At 44.4% G+C, this 25,870-nt stretch overlaps 1 protein-coding gene across 2 annotated transcripts in view; it reads right to left on the minus strand.

Moving 5' to 3' along the window:
* Positions 1-1,990: 1,990 nt before the first annotated feature.
* The window catches only part of LOC310765483 (synapse differentiation-inducing gene protein 1-like), a 92,328-nt gene continuing 68,448 nt past the window's right edge, over positions 1,991-25,870 (minus strand). For both annotated transcript variants that reach the window (XM_083620497.1, XM_083620496.1), the window contains exons 2-4: positions 16,200-16,677; positions 12,677-12,814; positions 1,991-3,829 (exon numbers count right to left, since the gene is read on the minus strand). In XM_083620497.1, the coding sequence (XP_083476623.1) occupies positions 3,671-3,829; positions 12,677-12,814; positions 16,200-16,616 (714 nt within the window). In that variant the 5' untranslated portion in view covers positions 16,617-16,677 and the 3' untranslated portion in view covers positions 1,991-3,670. The remainder of the gene's footprint in view (positions 3,830-12,676; positions 12,815-16,199; positions 16,678-25,870) is intronic.

Below are 25,870 nucleotides of genomic sequence, written 5' to 3' on the forward strand. Positions count from 1 at the left end.
ATATTGTATTGATTTACTTGATTTAGGGAGGCAGCTGCCACCCCTCTTGCCAGCCCTACTAGAGTGGCTTTTTTTGCCTGGCTGAATTGTGTATTGGAACTCTGATAATGCCTCTTGTTTGCCTGGAGAATAGAGAGGGACGCCTGCAATGTGTGAAGAAACTAGCCTACTATACAAAAGGTAAAATTCACATCCATTACTCTGCCCACTTTGCCTCTGGCCTCATCCATGACTGCCATGTAGCTCCCAGAGGTTTGCGCAGAAGAGATGTAGCCCACAGGCTGGAAAAGGTTCTCCAGCTCTGTCTGGACTAGAGCCTGGAGATGACCAAGGGGTCATCTCCAACTCCCCAAGAGTTGGCCTACACTATTTTTTCCTTCCTTCCACCTCTGCTAAGTCTTCTGCTTTTCTTCCTCACTTGTCAATAGCACAGCCCACTCTCAGTTCTTCCAGCTCAAAAATCTCCTTTGCCCACTCTCCCCCCTTCTTGGAATTGCTAAATCTTATGGCAGCACTTGCAGCCCTGCCAGCATAAGGCTTCTTCATTAACTTCTGCTCACTTCCTTGTGATGCCTTGGAGACACACTGGAAGCGCAGACTAACCTTCCTCACATTTCATTCACAAGATAATCCACAGTTTTGTTAATGGCCATCCTATTAGCGAACAAAAACAGAGAAACAAATACCACATTAATTGAGAGCGGTATACAGGCGCTGTCAAGCACAGCCCTGGAAGGAGCTTCCTCTAGTGGGCATGAGGTTTTGTTGCTTGTCATTTTCTTTCAAAACTAAAAACCCTTCAGTACCTTTCCCCCCTACACTTTGATCATTAACAAACAGTGTTTTCTCCCTCCGGCTATGAACAGAGTTAAATTAAATCCTTGCCTCAGGAAAGGCAGACTTCTTGGTTTTGCGTCATACAACAGGCATGGAAGTGAAATCAAAACACTTGTGCTTTGTTGAAGTGGTCATAACTGGGAGTTTGCTACGTGCCAGTAAATTGTTTGTGTGCAACAACACAGACTGGGGAATGGCATTGCAGAGGTTTTCCCACCTTAATTTTTCCTTAGTTACTTTACCCAGAAGCATTAAGCGTCTGCATCTCTTGTTTCTCTCTGCAGCTTCTCTCTTATCAGTGTAAAATACAGTTTCGTTTCTTACTAAGTTTGGCTGAAGGATTTGGCTTTTTCGACCTAGGTATGTCTCATAGTTTTTATGGCACCCGTCTCAAAGGGATGCTCAGGGCAGCTTCCAAGCACATTAAAAATGTCAATAATTGAAACATCAATAATAAAAAGGAGAAAACCTACAGTTACCATATTTTTTGCTGTATAAGACCCACTTTTTCCCTCCTAAAAAGTAAGGGGAAACGTGTGTGCGTCTTATGGAGCGAATGCAGGCTGCACAGCTATCCCAGAAGCCAGAAGAGCAAGAGGGATTGCTGCTTTCACAGCACAGCGATCCCTCTTGCTGTTCTGGCTTCTGAGATTCAGAATATTTTTTTTCTTGTTTTCCTCCTCCAAAAACTAGGTGCGTCTTGTGGTCTGGTGCGTCTTACAGAGCGAAAAATACGGTACTTAAAAAGAAGAAGTCCCTATGGACATCCCTAGCTATCAAATGTTTGTGTGAATAGCAATGGCTTACACTATTTGCAAAAGGTGAAAGGTTCAGACATAGATGGGCTTTTACTAAGAGGAAATGTCACAACCAGAGAAGATGAACTCAGAGAGAGTCAGTCAGCCTGTTGCAGGTAAAAACGGCACATTCAGCCTAACATCCCCACGATATCATAAAGGCCTCGTAGGTTTAGATGGGAAGAGGCACCACCACAAATTGTGCCCAGAAATATATTGGCTGAAAGTGCAGATACTGGAGTACTGCTGGTCAGCTCTACTGCAGCTAAGCTTTGGAACATATTCATGACATTCCCCACATTCAGTTCACACTTAAGGCCCAAGCACAGATTCAGAATCGAGACCTAAGCCTGGCATAGAGACAAGAAGATAGAACACTCGATGTAATTTTCAAACCAATGACCCCACTTAACAAATACATGCATACATTGAACCAGAACAGAGTGCCAAAGCACCCCACAGGAAAGAGATTACAAACATTTAACTATAAGCACCTTCTGTGTTCTTCCTGCCAGGTACGAACAGAGCCCCTGCAAGGCAGTCCCATGGATTTGAGTTGTTTTAGTTCAAATGACTTGAGTGTCTACACTGCCCTTATTTTTACTATGTATTTTGTGTTTTTTATATTATAATTTTATGTTGTGAACAGTATACAAATTTAAAATAAATACATAAATAGATGGATAAGGGCCAGCTTAGCCTAGCGTTTACTTCGAATCTATCTTTGCAGAATCACTAATTGCTTAACGGCAGTTCAATACTCCGCGGGCGCTGTCTGGCTTTTAATAAATAAATAAATAGGTGGATAACTTTGGGCACAGCACAACTAAATTGGCTAAAATTCAAGCGTTCCCACTTATGAGCCTACCCTATATGTACCTACTCAGTAGCAAGTGTCACTGAGTTCAGTAAGGCTTATTCCCAACTAAGTGAATATAGGATTACAGCCTCAGATGTATAAGTGTTTGCACAGAAACAGGCACAAGAAAGCTCCCATTGCATGTAGAGAGAATAATTGTAGCTGTAGAACCATTTTTACACAGAACTACCTGATCACTACAACATCTTATCCATTCAATTCCATTTGCCTCCACAGCCTAAGGTCTGGGACATTCTGGATGTGATCAAAAGTGATCAAACTATACCACATTGGGATGACTTTTCAATGTCAAAATGGTTATGTTAAGCTATCCTGAGTGACAGTGTAATGCACATGTCAAAATATAATTAAAATCTGGAAGGCCCATGAGGACTTTCTCAAGCCCCTTTAATGAGCTTGGTTATAGTAACTGTAATAATTGTCTTATTTAAAGCAGGTGTGTATCTCAGGTTGAAAGTGATGGCTGGGAGTGATTTTCCAAGGCCATCTTATTCTATTGTGGTGGCAGGGAAAGCCTCATACAGGAGCTGTAGGCAGAGGGGCAAGTTATATGAACAAAGCCTCTGAAAGAGAACTTTTATGGCACGTAGCTGCTACCAGCTACCCAAGGGTGAATTATTAGCATTTGATGTTGCAAGTCTTGTCATTGGCATAATAATGCAAATATCTTGACAATGCTGTTTGCTGTCACCGTGTAGCCTTCAGTCCTATCTCCCAAAAGAAAGACTTTAAATGAACTGAATCTTCCCCAGCCTTCCTCTTCACTGTGCGCCCTGAGTAGGCAGGGGCTTAGATCCGACAGGTGACTGGACTTCACAAACACCAGGTCTACCACACATGGACATTGGTTTGAAAACACCCTGCAGACAACATTTGAAAAACTGTCCTATTCCCTTTTTTTGTTCCCGACAGTCTCAAAATCCAGGATTTTCAGTCTGATCTCTCCCCCTGCTTTTAGCTTGTCAGTCCATGATACAAAGTAGGTCACAGTATATGTTTTATCAGAAAAAGGAAGGAGACCACACAGACAGTCTGTATGAGCACAGATCTCTGTTTAGGGAGTGCTCCGCAGAAATCCTTGTAAGCATAGTGTCCTATGTTTCATAGGAAAGTGTGTAATCCGAGAGAATTATCCATCTGATGCAGAGATTCTTTACTATACGTGGCCACCTTTAGATAGGTAAGCAATCAGTGCTACAATCACTCCAACATACACTCCTGTGCCAATGGTGATAGAGAGCGCAGCAAGGAATAGTGCTCGCCGGGAAGCAGAACTTGCCAGGTGAAAGTCCCCCTTGGAGATAGCCTTACTCGTCTGGAAACAAACAATAAATACATTATTTGTATCAATGGACAGTAGCCTCAAAGGCTAATAATATCAGCTGTTTTCCAGTGAAAAGAGAATGCTTTTGTCTTCCTCAAAACTGCGTGTTAATGTATAATAATAATAATGATAATAATGATGATGATGATTAATAATAATAATAATAATAATAATAATAATAATAATAATAATAATTTATTATTTATGCCCTGCCCATCTGACTGGGTTTCCCCAACCACTTTGGACAGCTTCCAACAGAAGGTTAAAAATACATTAAAACATCAGTTGTTTCAACCTTTTCAACCTTTTCCCATCTTCGCCGGATCAAGCAGTTGGTCCCTTACCTTTCCCGCCCCGACCTGGCTACAGTGATCCATGCGACGGACATCTCCAGGCTTGACTACTGTAATTCGCTCTACGCGGGGCTGCCCTTGAAGCTGTCCCAGAAACTCCAGCGGGTACAGAATGCTGCAGCGAGGCTCCTCACGGGGTCTCTGCCATGGGAGCATATTCACCCGGTGCTTTTCAAGCTGCACTGGCTCCCGGTGGAGTACAGGGTCAGATTTAAGGTGCTGCTTTTGACCTTTAAAGCCCTTCACGGCCTAGGACCCTTGTACCTACGGGACCGCCTCTCCTGGTATGCCCCACGGAGAGCCTGAAGGTCCATAAATGCCAACACCCTAGTGGTCCTGGGCCCTAAGGAGGTTAGATTGGCTTCAACCAGAGCCAGGGCCTTTTCAACACTGGCTCCAGCCTGGTGGAACGCTCTGCCTCATGAGACCACGGCCCTACAGGATCTGATTTCTTTCCGCAGGGCCTGTAAGACAGAGTTGTTCCGCCTGGCCTTTGGCTTGGAGCCAATTTGATTCCCTCCCTCTCTTTCTTTTCCTTCTCTTCCTGCGAGGAGGCTACATTTTAATATTTTAATGTTTCAATATTTTAATGTTGTATTTTAATTTTGTTTTTTAGTTGAATTCATTCAACTTGTTTTTATTATTGCTTGTAAGCTGCTCTGAGCCCGGCCTTGGCTGGGGATGGCAGGGTATAAATTAAAAAATTATTATTATTATTATTATTATTATTATTATTATTATTATTAAAACTTCCCTAAACAGGGCTGCCTTCAGATGTCTTCTAAATGTCATATAGTTGTTTATTTCTTTGACATCTGATGGGAGGGCATTCCACAGGCCAGGCGCCACTACCAAAAAGACCCTCTGCCTGGCTCCCTGTAACTTTGCTTCTTACAGGGAGGGAATTGCCAGAAGGCCCTTGACGCTGGACCTCAGTGTCTGGGCTGAACAATGGGGGTGGAGACGCTCCTTCAGGTATACTGGGCAAAGGCCATTTAGGGCTTTAAAGGTCAGCACCAACACTTTGAATTGTGCTCAGAAACGTACTGGGAAACAATGCAGATCTCTCAGGACCGGTGTTATATAGTCTCGGCACCCACTCCCAGTCACCAGTCTAGCTGCTGCATTCTGGATTAATTGCAGTTTCCGGGTCACCTTCAAAGGTAGCCCCGCGTAGAGCGCATTGCAGTAGTCCAAGCGGGAGATAACTAGAGCATGCACCACTCTGGCGAGACAGTTTGCAGGCAGGTAGGGTCTCAACCTGCGTACCAGATGGAGCTGGTAGACAGCTGCCCTGGACACAGAATTGACCTGTGCCTCCATGGACAGCTGTGAGTCCAAAATGACTCCCGGCTGCACACCTGGTTCTTCAGGGGTACAGTTGCCCCATTCAGGACCATGGAGTCCCCCACACCCACCTGCCCCCTGTCCCTCCAAAACAGTACTTCTGTCTTGTCAGGATTCAACCTCAACCCATTAGCTGCCATCCAGCCTCCAACCGTGTAATGTAATGTAATGTAAATATTATATTACAGCAATTTGTTCAATGAGAGTCATGGCTGGTGGTTTTAATTATTACATGTAAACCACCCAGGGAACATTCATTATTGGGTGGTCAATACATGCATGTGAACTTTCAGAGGCATCTGGTTAGCCACCGCTGAGGGGGAAAAAGATGCATAATGTTCTATTTTAGTCTGATCCAGTGTGTTTATGTTTGTCCATCCCTTCAGTGACTGCATTATGTTGCTTCTTCTGGATATTTCCTTGGAGATAAGCTGACCCAAATTCACTGAGCTAGTCAGTGAGAACAAAGAACACTTCGTTAGCTCATTGCTTGTTATAGGTTTTTCCTTTTCTTCACAATTTAGTATCTCTGAGGCCGTGTCCACACAGGATTCTCCAGAACCAAATTTGTGTTAACCAAATCTATACTGTGCCTACAGGGGACAATGTCAATAGGGGACTTCCCCATGCCAGCTCTACGGCTACCTTTACCAGGAATCTTCTCCTGAGCTAAAATGCTGAACCAAGAGTGGAAGAGGGTGTTGTTGTTTTTTAGTTTTGTAAATGTGCCCTTCAGTTTCTATTTTGCATAGCTCAGGTGTCAAGAGCCTTTGAGTCTAAGGACCTGCCTCTGTTTCCCACAGTTTTCATGGGGAGAGGGTTGCCTTCACTCTGTTCCTCCTCTTTGCTCTCCAGTCTCCTAGGCACCCCAAGCACCATTGAGGAATCTGCTTTAGCCTTCGCACGTTTGCCTTTAAAGATTCCAAGGTTTGAATACTTTCAGGCAATCCCCATATCTCTCTACATCCCCTTGTGCCTTCCAAGTTCGGAGGGGGCCACATGATACATCTCTGTCGCCATGGTGCTACTTGCCTTGCTGCTCCCACCTGTCAATCTTACTTTCTGTTGCTCCAGTTGCTATGGCAACAAGAGTAGGAGCTCTTTAGCACTTGGTGCAGAACACTGGGCAGGCTGCTGCATCATTTGCCATAGATTGCCTGCGTTGCTTTGGAGCTCCAGTCCACCATAGCCCTCAGCACCTTCCAGTATGCATGATGGTTTCCTCCTGGGGGAGGTTGTGCTCACGACCCCAACATCACAGTTCTATAGAATCATGCCCCTCCTTGACTCACAAGGGGCTAATTCACAAGCTCCTACAACCAGTTATCGTCGTCCCTTCAAAGTGTGGTCCTGTTTGCGTTTAATCCTACCTGTTATCTTACTGCTTAATTTCCGAGCTGCATAAAAGCTTTCAAAAGGACCACATAATTCCCTAAAGCTTAATGCTTTTGTGCTGCTGGCAAGCAAGGATTCATCCCTCTTCAAAACATTTCTCCCCAACAATTCTAATACTTCTGCTTGCTCGCTTACTACGAAATTCCTTATTGTCTTGAGTTGAGAGCAATTATTTGTTATTCTTCTTCTTTTCCTATAATTAACAGTGCTACTATTAAGAATTCTTCCTCTCTTTGCTAGTGTTGTCAGGCTTTCTTAATTGGCTTTTGTTTTTGGGGTGGTTCCACCAAATTTTGGAATTCCTTCTCTAAACACATGATGAAACTGGTATCTTCTTTGACCTCTCTGTTTTGGGTAACAGACAAAAATCCCTTTTCTCTTATGCCTTAAATGGCTTTTAAGATTTGTGGCACTTTTTTGCTTTTCATGATTTTGATGTTTTGATTCAGGGATAATAACCAATGCGGTGCCTATGAAGGATGGCCTGACCCAACCACGTAGGGTAGCTCACTAGCTCACAGGTGACCCATCCTACATCTTTCTCTCCCGGCTACTTATTTGCCACCTGGGGTAAGGGGTGCAAAATACCTACTACCTTTGGTGGCTGTTTTGGGAGTAAGGGGACTGCCAGCAGAAATCCATCTCCTACCTGGCAATTTTAGCCCATCATCCCTCCTGCACTCCCAGGAACTTTAGATCAGTAGCATAGTCCAGTCTCAGTAACATGGGGGGAAAGATAGGCATTGAGTGTTTCCGGAATACAGTGTAGCTCAGAAATCCAATTAAGCAGTTTATTATGGAAGAGTATTTAAAAAGGAGGGACAGTGGGGAAACAGAGAGTATGCACAGTACTGGCCTAGATGATCCTATCCTAAGCGAGCGAACATAGCAAACCTTACTCTTATGGTTATCATTCAAGTTGGTAGCTTCAGGAGCTGGTTGTGGGATAAGGGACAAAGGAATGTTAGCAATATGCTACTTTCAAGGGCTCTTGACCCAGGTGGGTTGTGATTGACAGATGGCTCCCAGCAGCTAATCAGAGACTACAGTAGCCAAGAAGGTTAAAAGTTGGGAGATGGGGTTGCGATAGTGTCAGTTCCTGCCACAGTGGTCTTTCTATCCTACCAGATCTGTCCTCAGCTTCTGCAGTGGACTGGGGATGTGAGGGAGGTCTAGAGAACTTGAGTATCATAAGGGAACAGGTATGGGCAAGGCATAACTTTGCCACAGTGACCTCCAGCAGTTGTTGAGCTACTGCTGTCATCTTTCGCCATACTGGCTGGGGCTGATGTAAGCTGGAGCCCAGTAAGATCTAGAAGGCACCCTATTTTAATTCATTTTACCCGCTAGCTTTTTAGCTGTGTTATTTTCTCCTGCTGTTTTTATTGTTTTTATTGATTTTTTAAAAAAATAATAAAAAAGTTTTAATTTTGTATTGTAAGCTGCCTTGAAGCTAGATGTGGTAAGATGGTGGTAGAAATCCTATAAGTAAAATAAAAGTGAGCTGTAAATGAGTCTTTATTGAAACACACAAATAATATTTTATTCACATCTTGCTCATTCTGAATCTGACTTCTGTTGGGTGAGTTTGATTACAATTTAGCGCAACAGAGGTCAGTAGAGAACCACTGGTATAATCATGTAATGGACAGTCTTCTAAAGTACTTCCTCTACAGTGGAGACAGGGATACCTGTAGCCAAACAGATACTTGTGGACTCCAACTTCTAAGAACCCCAGCTAGCATCGCCAATGTTCAGAGATAATGGGAGTCTAGCAACATCTTACGAGGGCCACAGGTTTCTTAGTGCTCTCTACAGAGACGACTTACAGTATTAGGAAAATGTAGTTGATGTAATCAATTTGGATCTCAGCCAAGCAAAGGAATTTTACTGCTTAAACTGGAAAGGATGGGTGAGAAAGGGGAATCAGACAAAGAGTTGTGCTGAATGTGAAGGGCAAGCGTTCAGTCTGGAGGGATAGGGAAGGCCCATGGCATTTGCTTTGCATGCAGAAAGTCAATCCCTGGCATCTCCAAGAAGGGCTGGGGGAAAGGAAATTCTGGTGAGCCACTGTTAGTAAAGGTAGGGACCCCTGGATGGTTAAGTCCAGTCAAAGGTGACTATGGGGTTGCACCGTTCATCTCGCTTTCAGGCTGAGGGAGCTGGTGTTTGTCCACAGACAGCTTTCCGGGTCATGTGGCCAGCATGACTAAACCACTTCTGGCACAATGGAACACCATGATGGAAACCAGAGTGCACGGAAATGCTGTTTACCTTCCCACCAGAGCAGTACCTATTTATCTACTTGCACTGGTGTGCTTTTGAACTGCTAGGTTGGCAGGAGCTGGGACAGAGCAACAGGAGCTCACCCCGTTGCAGGGATTTGAACCACCAACCTTCCGATTGGCAAGCCCAAGAGGCTCAGTGGTTTAGACCACAGTGCCACCCGCGTCCCTCAGTAAAGGTGATACTGAGCTAGATGCACCAATGGTCTGAATTGGTATAGGGCAGCTTCCTGACAAGTGAACTTCCTCTGCAGTCACTATTGGGAGACACATTCCCTATTCATTATGGATCCTGAGGAGAAGAACAGGAGGTTACTAGTGAAATTTGTGAATGAGGCCAAGCTCAGAAGCATTGTCAGAGCAGGGAAGAATTGGGTAATGATGTAGGATGAAAAAGAATAATAGAATTGCCATTCAATTCATGAATACAAAGTTTGGGGACAATATTTTTGTTTATTTAAGCAGTTGTATATCCTGCCCATCTATTGTAGTGAGTATAGCTAGGGTGGCTACATTGTCGGCTTTGAGACTTGAAAGGAGAGAGGAAGAAAGACTTTGAATGTTGGATAATCATAATGTGATTTACAAGCTATTTTTTTGGATGTGTTTGGCAGGTTTCTTTCCATTTCTTGACTAAATACAGGGAAAATTTGATATCATGGTGTAAATCACTGGTGAGGTTGTATTTGAAATATGGTGTAGCGGTAAATTTTGAAGAACAGCAGCTCATTATGACTGTCTTTACAGCAGGGATAGGAAGTTTGTGGCCCTCCATATGTTATTTAACTGCAGCTCCCATCATCCCTGTTCACTGGCCATGTTAGCTGGGGCTGATGGGAGTTGGAGTCCAGCAATTTCTGGAGGGCCACAGGTTCCCCACCACTGCCCCATACTAACAAGGCTGTGTGCTTCTGCAGGTTCCTAGCTAGACGTAAGACAAGATAACCCATCTTACTATTCTCTGTAGCATGACTGCAATTCCATGCATAGTTACTTAGAAATAAGCTCCAATGAACTCACTGATGCTTGTTTCTGACCATAGCGATTCAGCTTGTAAAACACAATGAGCTTTAATAACTTGTAAAACACACTGAGACAGCTGAAGTGCAGCATTTAGCTTTTAATTAGAAAATCTTGCAAGGAAATTATACCACTTAAACCATTGGTATGAAATAGGAACACCATCAAAGAAAATGAAATAATTTTAGAGCTTCTGCATGATTATTCTCTGACTTCCTTACTGCTAAGTTGTCAAAGACAAATGTAAAACTTGAAAGGCTCATCATCACCTCATTCTCCTCCTAGAGCAAGGAAAGTCGACCAATTACCCTGGCACTCCGGGAGATGATGTCATTGCTCCTGCTCTGAAATAAGGCCCAGAGCTGTGCCCTTGCCAGAACACCACTGCTGCTGACAAGTTTTCACTGACCATGTTGAAGACCCTTGGCCATCTGTTACATAGCTTTGTCATTCTGTGGCTGGAGTGATGTAGCAGAGGATTGATATATGGCCAAAAATAATGCTTAAGGAATAGCATTTTGTGTGTGTGCCGGGAACAGTGAAAATAAATTCTCCTGAGATGGTGGCTGTTAAATGTGCTTGGCTGTATGTGGAGTTCTCTGTCTGCCCTGCTCCCTTCCTGCTTGTAATGTTCTCCATCCCTCTCTCCATTCGGATATGTGATTGAAGTTTAGGTTTACCTTCTGAGTAGACTGTAGTTTGCTGGAATATACTTTATTTACGTTACTCTGACAATTTGTCAGACGGCAGGCCATAAAATGCAGAAACATGTGTTTCATTTACAAGGAGAGCAGTCAGAAGCAAAAGGAGAGTGGGCTCCTGTAACCTTTAACAGCTAGAAGAGGGATGATCAGCAGAGATCTGTTTGTGATGATGCCATAGTGCAGCAAGGCTGCTGAAGTGGGTGTTCTTTGTAACGCCTGTGCTGGAAGATCTGCACTATCTACCACTACAGTACTAGGGCAACTTTAAGGTTTTGCTATGGGTATATAAAGCCCTGAGCAATGGGCTATTTCTGGGAATACCATATCTTGCCTGGCCAATTTAATACTTGGGGGAGACACTCTTTACTAGTGCTGTATGCTGTATGCTCTTCAAGTTTGCTCCTCACTAAAAACAGGGCCTTTAGTGTGGTGGCACCTACCCTTTGGAATGTGCTTCCAGGGAGCATCAGGTAAGCACCTACAGTATTGACATTAAGGCACTTGTTTCAAACTCTTCTGTTCACCTTTCCTTTAGAGGTGATCCAGCTTCGTTGATGTATTAATGTTATCTAGAGATTTGTGATGTCTTTTAAGCACATAAGAGCCTGCTAGATTAGCCCAGTGCCTCATTTAGTCCAGTATCTTGTTCTCACAGTGGCCTTTATGAATGTAGTTTCATGATTGATTTTATGTTGCTTACTACCATGATTTTTTTTTTAAATGTTGACAGTATAGAAAATTTAGCCTATGAATAAAAGTGGAAAGGCTGTACTTGCCAAAAACTCTTTTTTGCACAGCTATTCAATGTACAGTCATACCTCGTGTTGCGTCTGCTTCATGTTGTGTCTTTTCCCGTTACATCCCGCGGCAACCTGGAAGTACCGCAATGGGTTACTTCCGGGTTTCGCCGCTCGCGCATGCGCAGAAAAGCTAAATCGCACTTCGCGCATGCGCACCAAATTACACCGCACACCTGTGCAGACACAGCGCTTCGAGTTGCGGGCATTTCATGTTATGGATGGGCCTCTGGAACGGATCCTGTCCGTAACACGAGGTACCACTGTACAACAGTCCGATCCATCTTTCCTTCTGGATAGTTCAGTTTCTTTTTCTTACAGGTTGGGAATAGCATTGCTTACAGTTACCTTGTGAGGTTTCAGTGTTGCTTTAAAGAACAGTTGATCCTATTAGGAGCTATCAGTTGAGTCCCACGTGACTTTCACACATAAAGCCACGCACTCCCATAATTCACACTTGAAATGTGTTGCAATGCAGAGAGCAAATCCTGTTGGCTTCATGACAACATGGACGCTGCTGCTTTGCCATGTGATGAGGATCCAAGCACTGTTTTGAGCCTGATACAAGAACAGCCCTATCATTTGATAGAATGAGGACAGATTTGGGGGTAGTATTAAAGGGGGAGGTGAGGGATGAATGGTGGCAAAAATTTCCCTGTGGTGGAAATTTTTAGTAAAATATGGAGTGACATTTGCATTTTTTCCATCAAGCACCGACATGTTTTTGGTTGGCATTAGGTAGCTACACCGCCCCCCCCCCCCACATCCCAGCAACTTCCCAGATAATTTCATGTTAGCAGAGGTCCTAGTTGTGTGGGACTGCAATATACTTGGCACAGTAGTGAATCCAGCCCTGACAGGCCTTTTACAAAATAATTCCCTAAGACAAGAAGAACACAGTACATAGCAGGAAACATCAGCACACGCAAATTCTTACCCCTTGAGAAAAGTAGAAAGCAGCAATTCCCAGAGGCCAGAAACAACAGAGCATTGAAAAAATTGCCAAGCCCAGGTGGTCTCGTGGGGGAAGCATCAGAAAATGATCTTCACTCTCGCTGTCACTGGAGGAGTCACTCTGGAAAGCAAATCAAGGCAATGGCACACTGTAAGTCTGACCCACAGAGTATTCAGCAGCAGCAGAACATGTAACCAATTTACACTACACATGTTTGATGTTGCTGCTGTGACAACACTTTCTCTCCTGATATACAGCAGCAGGCAGATGAACTTCATGGGGCAGGAAGCGCTGTGATGGGAGTGTCGGCGGGACGAGTCCATCACACATTCAAGCGATACAGAGTCAGCCTCTATGATCTAGGATGTTTATCTGCCAAGGAACAGCGGCTAATATGAATGATCTTTTGGGAACTGGATGTCCAACAGAGATGATATACAGGGCACCACCTCAATCATCACCATACTTCCCCGTCTTCAGACTGAAAATACTTGATGTCTATTAGGCAGCAGATGTACTGCTTAGTATGCTGATTGAGAATAATCTTCTTGGCTTCAGTCCACAAACCATTTAATCTGGAGTGGTCTGGCAGGTATTTCATAGACCTCAGTAGGACTTCAGTGAGACTATTGGGAGTAAGAAACTTGTGGTTTTCAGCAGTCTATGCATTACTGGCATTCTTATATATGTCTATATGTATCTTGTCTTACAACATGCTTATCCTAAAACACAACTTCAAAAAAATCTGCAACTGACAAATGCACTTGGAAATCTAAACAAATAATCCATACAAACATAATTGAGCTGGATAAATAAGATGGATGGTTAAATAGGAACCCTAGAGGAAGCTGGTATCCTCATTATGCCAGCTCAACAAAGATGTCCTCAAATCACTTGTTTCAGAAGGGACCCTTAATTCTAATGGGCTTTTCCAGGGTAAGACTATTGAGAATTTGAATCTGTCACATTCCCTGAATGACTATGGGAATTACTAAGATTGACAATTAAGTCTGGCTGTGTCAATCCTGCAAATGGAAATTACTGGTGCTTCAACTACCCAGCTATGAATCAAAAGAATAATGGAATATGTAGGCACGGGGTCCTCAACCTTTTTGGGCCCGGAAGCAAAATTGGAGGTTTAAGAAACTATTGTGGATGCCACAAAATACCCCATTCCAAAACATTTATCCTCCCCAACTCACCCCGCCCCCACGGAACAGTATCTAACTGACTCATACCATCAGAGCAAGGATTTCCACAAGTGCAACTGAATTCCCCACTTCTCCTCTCCTGTGGACTCCCTAAATCTGTTCTGGGTTTCCTCCAAAACCTCTGGAGCAGATTTGGGAAGGGTACCATACAAGGCATGCGTGCGTGCGGGAGGGGGGGCAGTTCCATTGCACAAATGGAAATCCTTGCACTGATAAAAACAAGTTAGAAGAACATCATCCAAAGAAAGAAAGCTACACCCCCTAGAAAAAAAAAACAGGCAAACCCCCGACCACCATCCCAACACCCCATTTAAAAGAAACAGTAAAAAATGGGAGTGGCAAGGTGCCTTGATGGGTGCTAAGGGGTGTGTGTCTGAGGGTGCTACTGTGTCCACCAGCACCATGTTGAGGGCCCCAGATTTAGACTGACAAGTTGACATAGAGAAGTTCTGAGATTAAAGGATGGTTGGATTCATGGCTATATTACCAAATTGCCATAGAAAGGATACAGTTACTATTGATACTACCAGGGAGATCCCCAGTATTATTATTATTATTATTATTATTATTATTATTATTATTAATAATTATTATTATTTATATCCCGCCCTCCCCAGCCGAAGCCGGGCTCAGGGCGGCTAGCAACACTAAAATAGTGCAACATTCTAAAAACATTAAGAATGGGAGACAAGTCTTGAATACCTTTTAGATTATTTCTGAAAAACTGAAACACCAAGACGTGTCAATTTAAATCAATGGCGATACTGGCATATACTTATAGCAAAATGGAATAAACATCTGATTTTTGTGTGTCCTATCCCTTCTGGAGCTACTTCCTGATAATGTCGGAGGCGATGCCTCAACAAGAGGCATCTCTCCCGATAAAGAAAGCCGTTCCCAAGTGCCACCTTGGGACCAGATGATAAAGAATTGCAACTGTTTGATTTGTACTATACTGCCGGTTGCCGTTGCTTTATAGCTCAATCCCAAGCTTATTCACTTGGAAGAAAGTTCCATTCATTTTAATGGAAGTTGCTTTCAAGTTAAGTGTGCTTAAGGACACTTTCGTTATTAAATAACTCAGTGTGAAATAGTAACCCAGAAAGCTGCAATATAATAATAACAGTGATGATGCTGGAAGTGATGATAATAATAACAGAAACCGTGTTAGAAGCCCCCACTCACTGCTGTCAGCTCCAACCCTTGATGCGAAGCAATAGGCGTCCTACTGATTTCTCTCTTCCCTGACCGAAAGCTGCTTCTGCCAACGTCGTCTTGATATAATATTTCTAGGACATCTATCGCCACCATGGCATTTAAGTAGCATTTTTCACCCTCCTACTCTTCCTCTCGTTAAGTATTTTACAGTCTTCCCTCACTCCCCACTCTCTCATTTGACCTTCTTCTTTTCAGCTCTACTTTCACATATTCTCTCCTTCTTAACAGTTTCACACAGGAGAAGAAGGGCGGGGGGAAGGCTTTGCAGAGTTTATATAATAAACCACATCTTCTCCAGCCACTCGGACATGGGGCAAAATCCTAACAGAAATCACTGCATGGAAATAGATTATCATTTTTCTTTCAAGCTAAATTCTCAGCTCACTAGCTGGGGATTTGGGATTTCCATGGAAAATTATTTTTCTTGAGTGCCAGTGAAACAGGGCCGTTTTTCATCTTTAGCAATGTCCCTCGCTTGCATTAGGACTAAAATTGATAAATTGTGAGCTAAAATGGATTAGAAATTCTGGATGTGAGCCTAAAACAAGCTTATTAAAATAATTCATTCTAACTGCACACCTCTCTATAATTATTTCTAGTCGTATTATTCTTAATGTATTATATTATGGTGGAAAACCCTTTTTCTTTTGAGAGGGGCATTCTCTTTGGGGTAATCTGTCAGGGGCTGCATGGCAACTCTGGGTGCAGCTGAAGTCAGTGATGTGTGGGCCCAGAACCAAAAGAAGGTGTGGTTCCCCCCTTTCTCATCTTGCCAGGAGGTCTGAACTGATCGCTTGCAGAGGGTTTTTGAAATCAGGCTGAGGGCCACCTAAACTTAGGCTGAGGCCTAAGACCACAGTTGCTCACCCCTGCATTAAACCCTCAGGCTTAATTCCTCAGAAATAAGGGAAGCTGTCTCTCAGGTGTGAGAAGTTCCCATGCAACATTTACCTCAGTTCTTCTTACTATAATGTACATACATCACAATTATTATATTTTCTATATTTACTTCTCTGTCCTAAGCATGGTTACTCAGAAATAAGTCCCAAGATAGGTTCACAGCCTCCAAAATTTACCTCATATTCTTGCAATTCCTCCTCTTCCACTTCATAGGACACTGTCTGGATTTTGATGTCATTTTCCATCAGGGACCTCCCTTGGGTTTCTTGCACATCAGAGGCCTCAGCAGGATACTCTCTGTTTCCCATGAAGGCTGTCTCACAACTCTCACCTTTGTTGTCCTTGACTTTGACACTGGTCTCATCCTTCACCAGGATGAAATTTGGGCCGTACAATGCTTCAACAGCCAGCTGAAGAGAACTGGCATCCAGCAGTTGGTGAGTCCTCGCATTACCAGAATTTTGGAAGATATAGGAGTACAGTTTACCCTGGCAACGGTGGCCAGGATAATCCTGGTGGTAACTGTAACTGCCATGAAGGTGTCCATTGTTCTTGGCCAACAGGGGATTCTGGAGTTCACTCACACTTTCCATTTTGCTGAAAGCTCAGTGCGAGGTGCTTCTAAGACAGATGGATGACAGAGAACAAACAACCCTGAAGAACAAACGAAAGAAAAAGGAGGCAGAATTAGGGGGCACATAAAATATAGAAACTCGTTAAGTCAGGTATGGGGAGACTGTGGTCCTCCAGCTGTTGTTGGAGTCCCATTAGTCCCAGCCAACATCTCTAGTGGTCAGGGATAATGGGCGCTGTATACCAACAACATCTGGAGGGCAACAGGCTTCCCATCCCTGGAGTAAGTGGTTCAAGAGCAATAACTGTGTAATGTTAACTAGCATTGGGGCATGTCTATGTTGATGGAAATACTGGGATTGAACTCATATAAGATAAATTCCAGCATGCACCTTGACTCAGAGAACCTAAACTATAGTACTTTGAGGGAAAGTTGATGGAGATCTTTTTCAGATGTGTGCTGAAATTTTGGGAGATTTTGCAGTCAAACCTTTCAGTGCACATCTAACCCATTCATTAGGAAATGAAGGGATTAAGGACCACAGAGATGTAAATTTCTAGAGAAGGCATGGCTAGGTCACAGCCCCTCACCCTCAGGGAGGGAGGGAGGGAGGTTTGTTTCTCCTTCCTTCCTTCCTTCCTTCCCTCCCCTCTCTCCTCTGTGAACCATGTAACTGAGAAGATGTCTGAGGCTGGGGTTTCAGTTTGAGACTATGTGTTTGAGGCCAACTTCTGTATTTTGTAACCAAGAATGCCTTACCTGTGTTGTTTCTGCTGTAGCACTGAATGATGCATGAGTGAGACTTCTGATTACTGTAAGTAAAGCATTTAAACTTACTTAAGGTTGTAGTCCATCCATTCTGGGAGGGGTAGAGGAGGGGAGAACACAGTTGTGAGTGCTTAATACTGGGAGACCTAAAGGTCTTAACAATCTATATCTATGTGAAAATCTGAAAAGTTGGCTGTTAAAATGCTGTAGCGGAAAATGAAATCTGCAATGTACTGTACTGAAACCATCAAAGTACTAAAGATCTGGACTGTGTGCTATATAGCACTTGGATAATTGGGCAATCAGAAAATCAGAAGAGCTCAGTGATGAGAAACAGGAGCTCACTATGGACATGCCCTGTTTTTGATGGTAAATGAAAGCATTTGGCTGTGCTACTGTCCACGAATTCATGTACATCTCTCCACAGCCTGCCAAAATATGGCTTGAAACGGCCTTTATTTGAGTCTTCTTGTCAAGAATCATTGTGGCAGGTAGTAAGATCAGACTATGAACCATGCGATAAGATGAGAAGGTCAAAGCCATCATGACGGTTAGCATGTGTTGAGCGCTGCCCTTTCTCCTTGGCAGCTTGAGAAAGGGAAGGAGAATCTGATGTAAATGCGCAGTGTATTCTTCATGCTGGGTCATAACTTCCTGGAGAACTACAGTGAATAACAGATGGCCCTGGCATAGACCTGAGGTTGGCATCCCCTGCAGAAACCCTCCTTGCATTATAAACAAGCAGGACATGCTGCGAATTACAACCCTTTCATTTGTGAGTGATGCCAGTAAATGTAATATATTTTGCATGCTAAAAACCACCACACAAAACTGCAGCAAGAGTTCTGAAGCTCGCAAGGTGAGAGTGGAAAATGAGAATGAAAAAAAGAAAACTGAAGGCTGCTTGCTATGGAAGTACTATCACTCTTATGGAATCTTGTCTATGCAGTTATATTTTTATATCTAGTGCCTAGGAAGCTGCCATACTGAGTAAGACCATTGGGTCCATCTAGCTCAGTATTGTCCACACTGATTGGCAGCACCTGTCCAGGACTGCAGACAGGGTTCTCTCCTGGCTCCATCCAGAGATGCCAGGGATTGAGCACCACTTACTAACAGTGCAGATGTGTTACAGAAAACCAACAGCCCCCCTTATTTACTCCCACTTTGGGCCTGTGCTCACTCAAACCACTGTATCACATACCATCATGTAACATCATGCAATCCTCAGGGGGTGCAGTGGGTCAGTGCGAACAGCCAGGGCCGTCTTTAGCAGATGCGGCACCGGGGTGCAAATATCTGCCCAGTGCCCCCAAATTACCATGGATAGTGTTGGGGTGGCCGTAACTGCGCACTGCTAGCTATGGGGGTGCACAACTCTCCCCCATGCCACTGCGGGAGAGCGATTCTCACAGAGGGTTGGGAGTGAAATTGCGCCCTTCTCAAGCCTCCGCGGGAGGAGAGCGATCTCCGCAGAGGCTTGGGAGGAAAGCTGCACGCCTGCCAGCCTTATGGTTGGCGTGGCACAGCTGGCGGGCATGCAGGGAAAGGGGAGGCCACCAGCAAAGCTGCGCAGCTCCCCCACTCGCTGGGGCACTCCTGAGAGGTTGGAGCCCTGGCGCAATGCACCAGTAAGCCCTATGGGAAAGACGGCTCTGCGAACATCCTATGGGCAGGATTCCTGCTTTGCCAGGGGGTTGGACTAGATGACTCTCAGGGTCCCTTCCAACACTACAATTCTATGTTTCTATGTCTGGGTTTGTGGTCAGGAGGCAAAACTGGCCATCAAGGAGACACATGGGCCGGGCCACTCCCAAAGCACCTCAGGCAGCCTGCAGCTGGTCCTGCAACACACCTTGGAGCCTTATTGCTATGGAATCCTACGAGTCTCTTATATCAGTTGATTCCAGCTGAACTGATGGTTAGGAGATATTGCAGCTATCCATACTGGTGATGCTACAGTTCCACAGAGAGCAGGTCAGCAGCGTTGCCCTCTAGCAAGTTGATATAGCAGTGCAAAGATTGTATAGAGACATTTCTGCACTGCCACTGACCTCACTTCAACACAAGCAATGTGTTGATCATCCTTCTTCCATGTAACTATCTGTTGGAGGTTTCCTCCTGCTCTCAGCTGATTTTTTTATCCCCCCCCCCCCGTATCTCACCAATGCTCCTGCCCTTGACTGATGTTTTACTTCATTTCCCCTCTGTATCTGATACAAGTCCCCCTGTGTCTTACTCATTAAGTTGGCGGTATGTGATAGTATTTCTTTATTGGCTGAAAGTTTGAAAGCAGAGCTTTTTTGGGGGGGAAATGACATGAAATATCTTTGATGCAATCAACAATTTTCCAGAATATTAAACTACCAATCCATCTAACAATTCTACCTGTTAGCTCCTGTCAATTTTTATACAGAAACGTTAGGGGAAACCCAATGAAAATATTGTACAACCCTAATATATACACAAGAGCTTTATATCCTACTTCATTAAAATCAATGAACGTGTTGCTGTTATCCTCAGCTAGAGCAGGATTGCATCTGATAATGCCTCTGCGTATTTATACACATATGAACTTGGAATAGTCTATTAACCGACTAATATTATACTGTGATATTTGCAGGGATATCACACTGCCATGCCATCGTATGAGAAAGAAGGGAAGGCTAGAGATGAGGACAATTAATTTTATGTAAATGTAAATTATATTTTGGTGAAGCAATGTTCAGTGAAATCACTTATCTGGGGGATATGAATCCAGCAATGAATATAAGAGATTTGTGAGGAATGCCTCTTGTTCAAACAAATTTTTATATTTTCGCAAAGTCCTCGAGAGCTAGTTTTATGACAATTTTCTGCCAGCGTTATCTTAAATTGAGATGGATGGGGAAATTCGTGAGTGAACTGAAGCCTGCCTGAAGGACTGATAAAGAGCAGCACGCAGAGCTGGCAAAAGGGTTCTGCTAAGCGCAGCAGGTTTCAACATTCTGTCTGCTTTTTTTACTAGAGAACTTTGTTAATGGTCTTTTAAAAAAAAAGAAGACGGATAAAACACAAATTAATGAACACGGTTCAGATGAAAGTATATTACACAGAGTCGCTCTGGAATTATCCCGGTGGCTGAAGAAAATTAAAATATTACCAGACGATTTTGATTAAACAAACTCAGGAATGGGGAGTGTAAAACATTGGGGGGAAGGAATCATCGGAGCCAAAAGCCTACATGAGATTGTACTGAGGCGTTTCTGCACTGCCATGAACCTCACTTCAACACAAGCAATGATTATCCTTCCTCCAAGTAACTAACTGTTGGAGGTTTGCTCCTGCCCTCAGTTGACTTTTTTTAAAAAAATATTTTTTATTCATTTTTACCTTTAACAAATATCATCACAACTAAATCACATACACACAGGATTCTCTGAATCCCCGGACTTCTCTCCACCCTTCCATGGTTTCCATCATTATTCATTTCCAACTGCATCTTATAATGTTCTCCGTATTTTCTTAAAACTTAATTCACATCATAGTTCTAGCTACATTGCAAGTGTTTTTTAGAATCCTGCCAATGTTTTTAACAACAAACTATGATCCTTGGCTTGGCATTACATTCAAATTGAGGAACGTGGCTTGTGTTGTGTTGTGGGGACAGGAAAGCATATCAGGACAAAGCAGGGCTCTTAAACACATCTGTCCTTTTTTTCTACAAAACAAGACCGGAAATTGAAACTGTACTCTGAAGTTCTGCAGTATTCAAACTACAGAGCTCAAGAGGTCCAAAAAGCACTATACTGAAACACAGCAAGTCCTGGCATATGTAGTGGCTTGTTTTACTCCAAACCAACCATAATTGGAAGCCAATATTTGTTCCTGGCTTACCAATCATAGTTTTAGGGCTGGTGCTGCCATTAGTCGATGTGATGGCCTGGGACCCTGGGTTGGACTTGGAGCCAGAGGAGTCTCAGTCCACACTGGATCCTTTGCCTCAGGCAGCAGCTGAACCTAGTCTGGCGCCTAATTCTGGAGAGCCCCAGTCTGCACAGGTTCCCCTGCAACAAGCACCAGCTGGGCCGAGTCAGGGGCCTGAGCCTGCCCTGGCTCCAGATGCGGGGATTACCTCGTTGCCTTCAGCTGGGCAATCACTTACAGCTGCTGCACTACCAGTCAGGTCAGGAGAGGCTGAGGCGGCCTCTGGATCTAGTAACCCACCAACATCTCCCGAGCTGCAGAGACTGAGGTCTGAGAGAAGGAGAGACCTGAGTACTCGCAGGAGGAGTGCTCGCCTTTGGGCAAGACAGGGAGGTGAGTCACTGGGGGATCAAGACTGGAAGTTACCCCGACAGAGATAAAAGGCGGCTGGACCCCGTCCCAGGTTGTGGGAGCAACGTTGCTGTTTGCCAGAACCTGCCTGTGATCCTGTGCCTGACCTTGCCTGGTTTCCTGCCTCGTGTCCTGCCTTGAGCCTGTCGGACTGACTCCTCGCGGAACCCTTGGATTCGAGACTGGAGCTGGACCGCGTTACTCGGGTTACCCCCGGGCCCAGCACAGAACTTGTGCACAAATCCTGCTTGCGGGTTTCTGACAGGCATCTGGTTGGCCACTGGGAGAACAGGAAGCTGGACGAGATAGGACATTGGCTTGATCCAGCAAGCTCTTCTCATGTTATTGTATTCTGTTGGTCTAACAGCGTAAGGCAGTTTTCTTCATTCCTATGATCTGCCTGTGATCCTTGCCTGGTTTCCTGCCTCGTGTCCTGCCATGGCCCTGTCGGACTGACTCCTCACGGAACCCTGGGATTCAGGACTGGACCTGGACCGTGTTACTTGGGTTACCCCTGGGCCCAGCACAGTCAGAATGAAGCTGCTGCCTCAGGCAGCAGGTGCTGGGGGACAGGGAAGGGAGGCAAGTTGACAGAAGACAGAGCTATATGGGCTTGCTCTGTGCAGGACAGCACAGTGGAAGACGCTGTCCAATCCCCAGTGCTGAACTAAGATACAGCTGCCAACCCAGTGGGCTTGTGTCTGTGGAATGGTAGGGGGCACACTTGCCCTTCAGGCAGCCAAATGTCTTGGGCTGGCCCTGCATGGGTTATTTGCAGAGAGATAAGCCATGATCCTTGGGCAGAATGTAGAGCTAAGCCAAGGATCATAGTGTGTTGCTTCCCTTCCCAGCGGGGAAGAGCAAAGCCGGATCGATGTGCACAGTCACGGAAAACCATTAAGCCCGGCTTATTGTGACATGGGAACACAGTTGGTGCGTGAGTGCAAAGAACAAAGTTTCGGAGACAGGCACTATGACCTCCTGTTTGGGTAACAGCTGCAGTGCTTCTGGCACGACTGAGATGTAATTTATAATAAAGAAGAGGGATTCTCTAGGGAAGGCAACGCACACAGCTAAAGCCCAGCACATCACCCACAGATCTGCAAAGCGGATTGGACATTTCTCATGTTAAAGTGTATTTTGTTCAAACTGGGGGCTTATTGCCCAGCGTCAGGCTTTCAAGATATAAGAAATCAAACTCAATTCAATCTGAAGCAGTTGTGAAACAGATAAAATTTGCTAAAAACAACCATGATCTGTTCTCATTTAAAATCCATTGCCATATGCTGACGGACGGTATTGGTATTCTCATCCATACTCTGTTAGACTGTGCAATACTAGCAGCTAGTAATGGTTCATAGCACAGGAAAAGCTAAACGCGCATACACACACACACACACGGGAGACAGTGACATTAAAGATGGATTGAACTGAACAATGATGGCACTTGAAGGGAAATAAATAAACTGGACTAGATGCTGGTGTCCATCATCTCTATGCAAGTCTGAAGTCATCCACTTCCAGCTGTCCCTGGAGTCACAACATGACTAACAATGTCCCTTCCATAGTGCCACTCTGTCCACCCAGACTCAGGATGGTATGCTGATCCTCATATCAAAGCAATGAAGTTACAAGTGGTTGAATCTGTAAATGCTTGTCTCGGCGAAGCCTCTTGGATTCCAGTTTGACACTTGGCTCCCTCACAGCTGGACATAATAGTCAAAGCTAATGGCAGACTAAGTAGTTTCCCTAAGAATCAATCACAGGATAATTGCCCTGTCAGGTAAACATTCCGTTTACCCTTCTATGCTCCAGTTATGCCCCGTATACGCCAGATGTTAGAACAGCATGTTGGCGTGGACTCCTTTTTCTGTATGACCTTCTGGGTAACACACAAAATGAGCTAGCTACTTGCACATTCAACAAGTGAAACTCTACTCTGTGGACTTCTTGTGGGCTTTGTGGGAAATGCAGTAGCAAAAAGATCAGAGGGGTTCGTTTCAGCTACTAAACAAGTCATTGGTCCCAAAGTGAGAATTAGAAATGTGGTCCCCCAGGTCCTCGTCTGACACTCTAACCGGTAAACCATACTGGCTCTCAATTCAAGATCTTGAGGGTCATGAGTCTTCCTTGCAGCACTCTCTAACAGAGGATCTGCTGCATTCTACACCAGCTATGACTTTTGGAACATCTTCAGCATCTTTCCCACACAGAGCAAATTGCAATAATCTGGGAAGTCACCAGAGCATGGGCTACTGAGGCTATCTAAGCTGAGGTGCACCAGCCAGCACTGGGCAAACGTTCTCCTGATGACTTTATGTTACCAGCAGTGGGGCAGATTAGAGCAGGAATGTGAGGCAAGTGCACTCCAGTACTTTTTGACAGCAGGAACAACGACATCATTGGCTGCAGTGATACTTGCTAATGCTGCAAGTAAGGCTGGGCAATATAGCAATATATTGTCCAAAACCAGTTTGAAGTCCATATCATGATATTGGTTTCATAATTTTTGATCTGGCAATATATTGTGAATCATGATGTGTGTGTGCTATGCAAAAATCACAATTTGGGGGGGGGAAACTGTGAAGCCAGCCAATGCCTCTACATAGCTCCATCCTTATTACAGACATTGTGATATATCACAATGTTTAGCTGGTGATATATCACAATGTTGAAAACCAGATATCACCCAGTCCTAGCTGCAAATTTGAGGGTTAGAAGGCAGGTGTGGTCTGGCACACAATCCCTTTGATAGATAAGCCAGTGTCAGCAGTAGGCTGGACCAGGTTCAACCAGTAAAATTGATAGCTGATGGAATGTGTACTCAAGTCTCTTCAGCCAAAGTCCAATAGGCTAACCAAATTACCACCCTTTGGCAGCTCACTATTTTATGACTGTCAACTGATCCTAAGAAATTGGATTCTCCTTGGGGCATGACTATGGGGGCTGTCACAATGAACTTCTGTACCTCAAAACTTTTCACTACAGTCGTACCTTGGAAGTCTAATGGAATCCGTTCCGGAAGTCCATTCAAGTTCCAAAACATTCAGAAACCAAAGTGCAGCTTCTGATTGGCTGCAGCAAGCTCCTGCAGCCAATCGGAAGCTGCAGAAGCCACATTGGACGTTCGGCTTCCTAAAATCATTTGAAAAGCGGGACACTCACTTCCAGGTTTCGATCGTTCGGGATCCGATTTGTTCGGGAGCCAAGGCATTTGAGATCCAAGGTACGACTGTATTTTACTACTGCCTGGTGAGGAAAAGGCTCTGAAACTACAGAGGCACCACTTTAATGTGGGGATTTCAGACCTGGAAGAGACGATGGAATTATTACCAGCAGTTGCTGGGCTTTTGTTCCAGTGTGGGATCGGGCCAACATCTAGGAAGTATGCTGAAGAGGAGAGTTCAGACAGTCTATGATGGAGGGGAGCTAATTCACCTGTCTGAAGCGACTAGTTCAATAGAGCTAGGAAGGAGTGAATATGCCATTTGTTCTTTTCTCCTAATAGCAATAGAGTCAGCTGCCCCAGTGATGGGCTTCTGTATCTGACAGAGGCTAAATTGCTTTGAGAATTGGGATGCCATGTGCTGATGTTTAGAGGTTCGCTAGTCAAATTGGCCAATTTCCAGATGGAAATCAAATCTTTATTCTCGCTGATAAAAATGTTTCTTGGCAGAGGCAAAGTGCTGACTGCCAAGACATCTCCGCTAATGGTGAAAAACCAAAATTAGGTGTGGAACCCTTGGTGAGGGCGGATCATAAAGCTGCCAGCAAGCGTTGGCATATTGATGGAGAACAGCCAAAAGCTTTCCTTACACCGCCATAAATATTCCCAGATAATTTCTTTTTTAAAATCCTCTGCACTGTAACCTTGCTGGGTTCTTTCTCAGAGCTAGTTAGAAAGCAGCTAACTGAAGTTGTGTGGGGTTTTTTTGGGGGGTGTTGCTCCTACCTGAAAAATTCTCTGGCAGAAATGGGGAACCTGTGGACTTTCGGATGTTGTTGGACTCCAACTCCCATCAGCCCCAACCAGCATAGCCAATGGTCACAACTACCAAAGGGGCAGAATCATTTGCATCTGGCCACTCTAAGGGAAGTTTGGTTGTGGCTGGTTACTGAAATTCATGGAGGTTAATATGGCTACTAGCCATGATGGCTGTGCTCTGCCTCCAACTCACAGAGGTGGCA

Source organism: Podarcis filfolensis (genome assembly GCF_964270895.1).
Source record: "Podarcis filfolensis genome assembly, chromosome: 1".
Lineage (NCBI taxonomy): Eukaryota > Metazoa > Chordata > Lepidosauria > Squamata > Lacertidae > Podarcis > Podarcis filfolensis.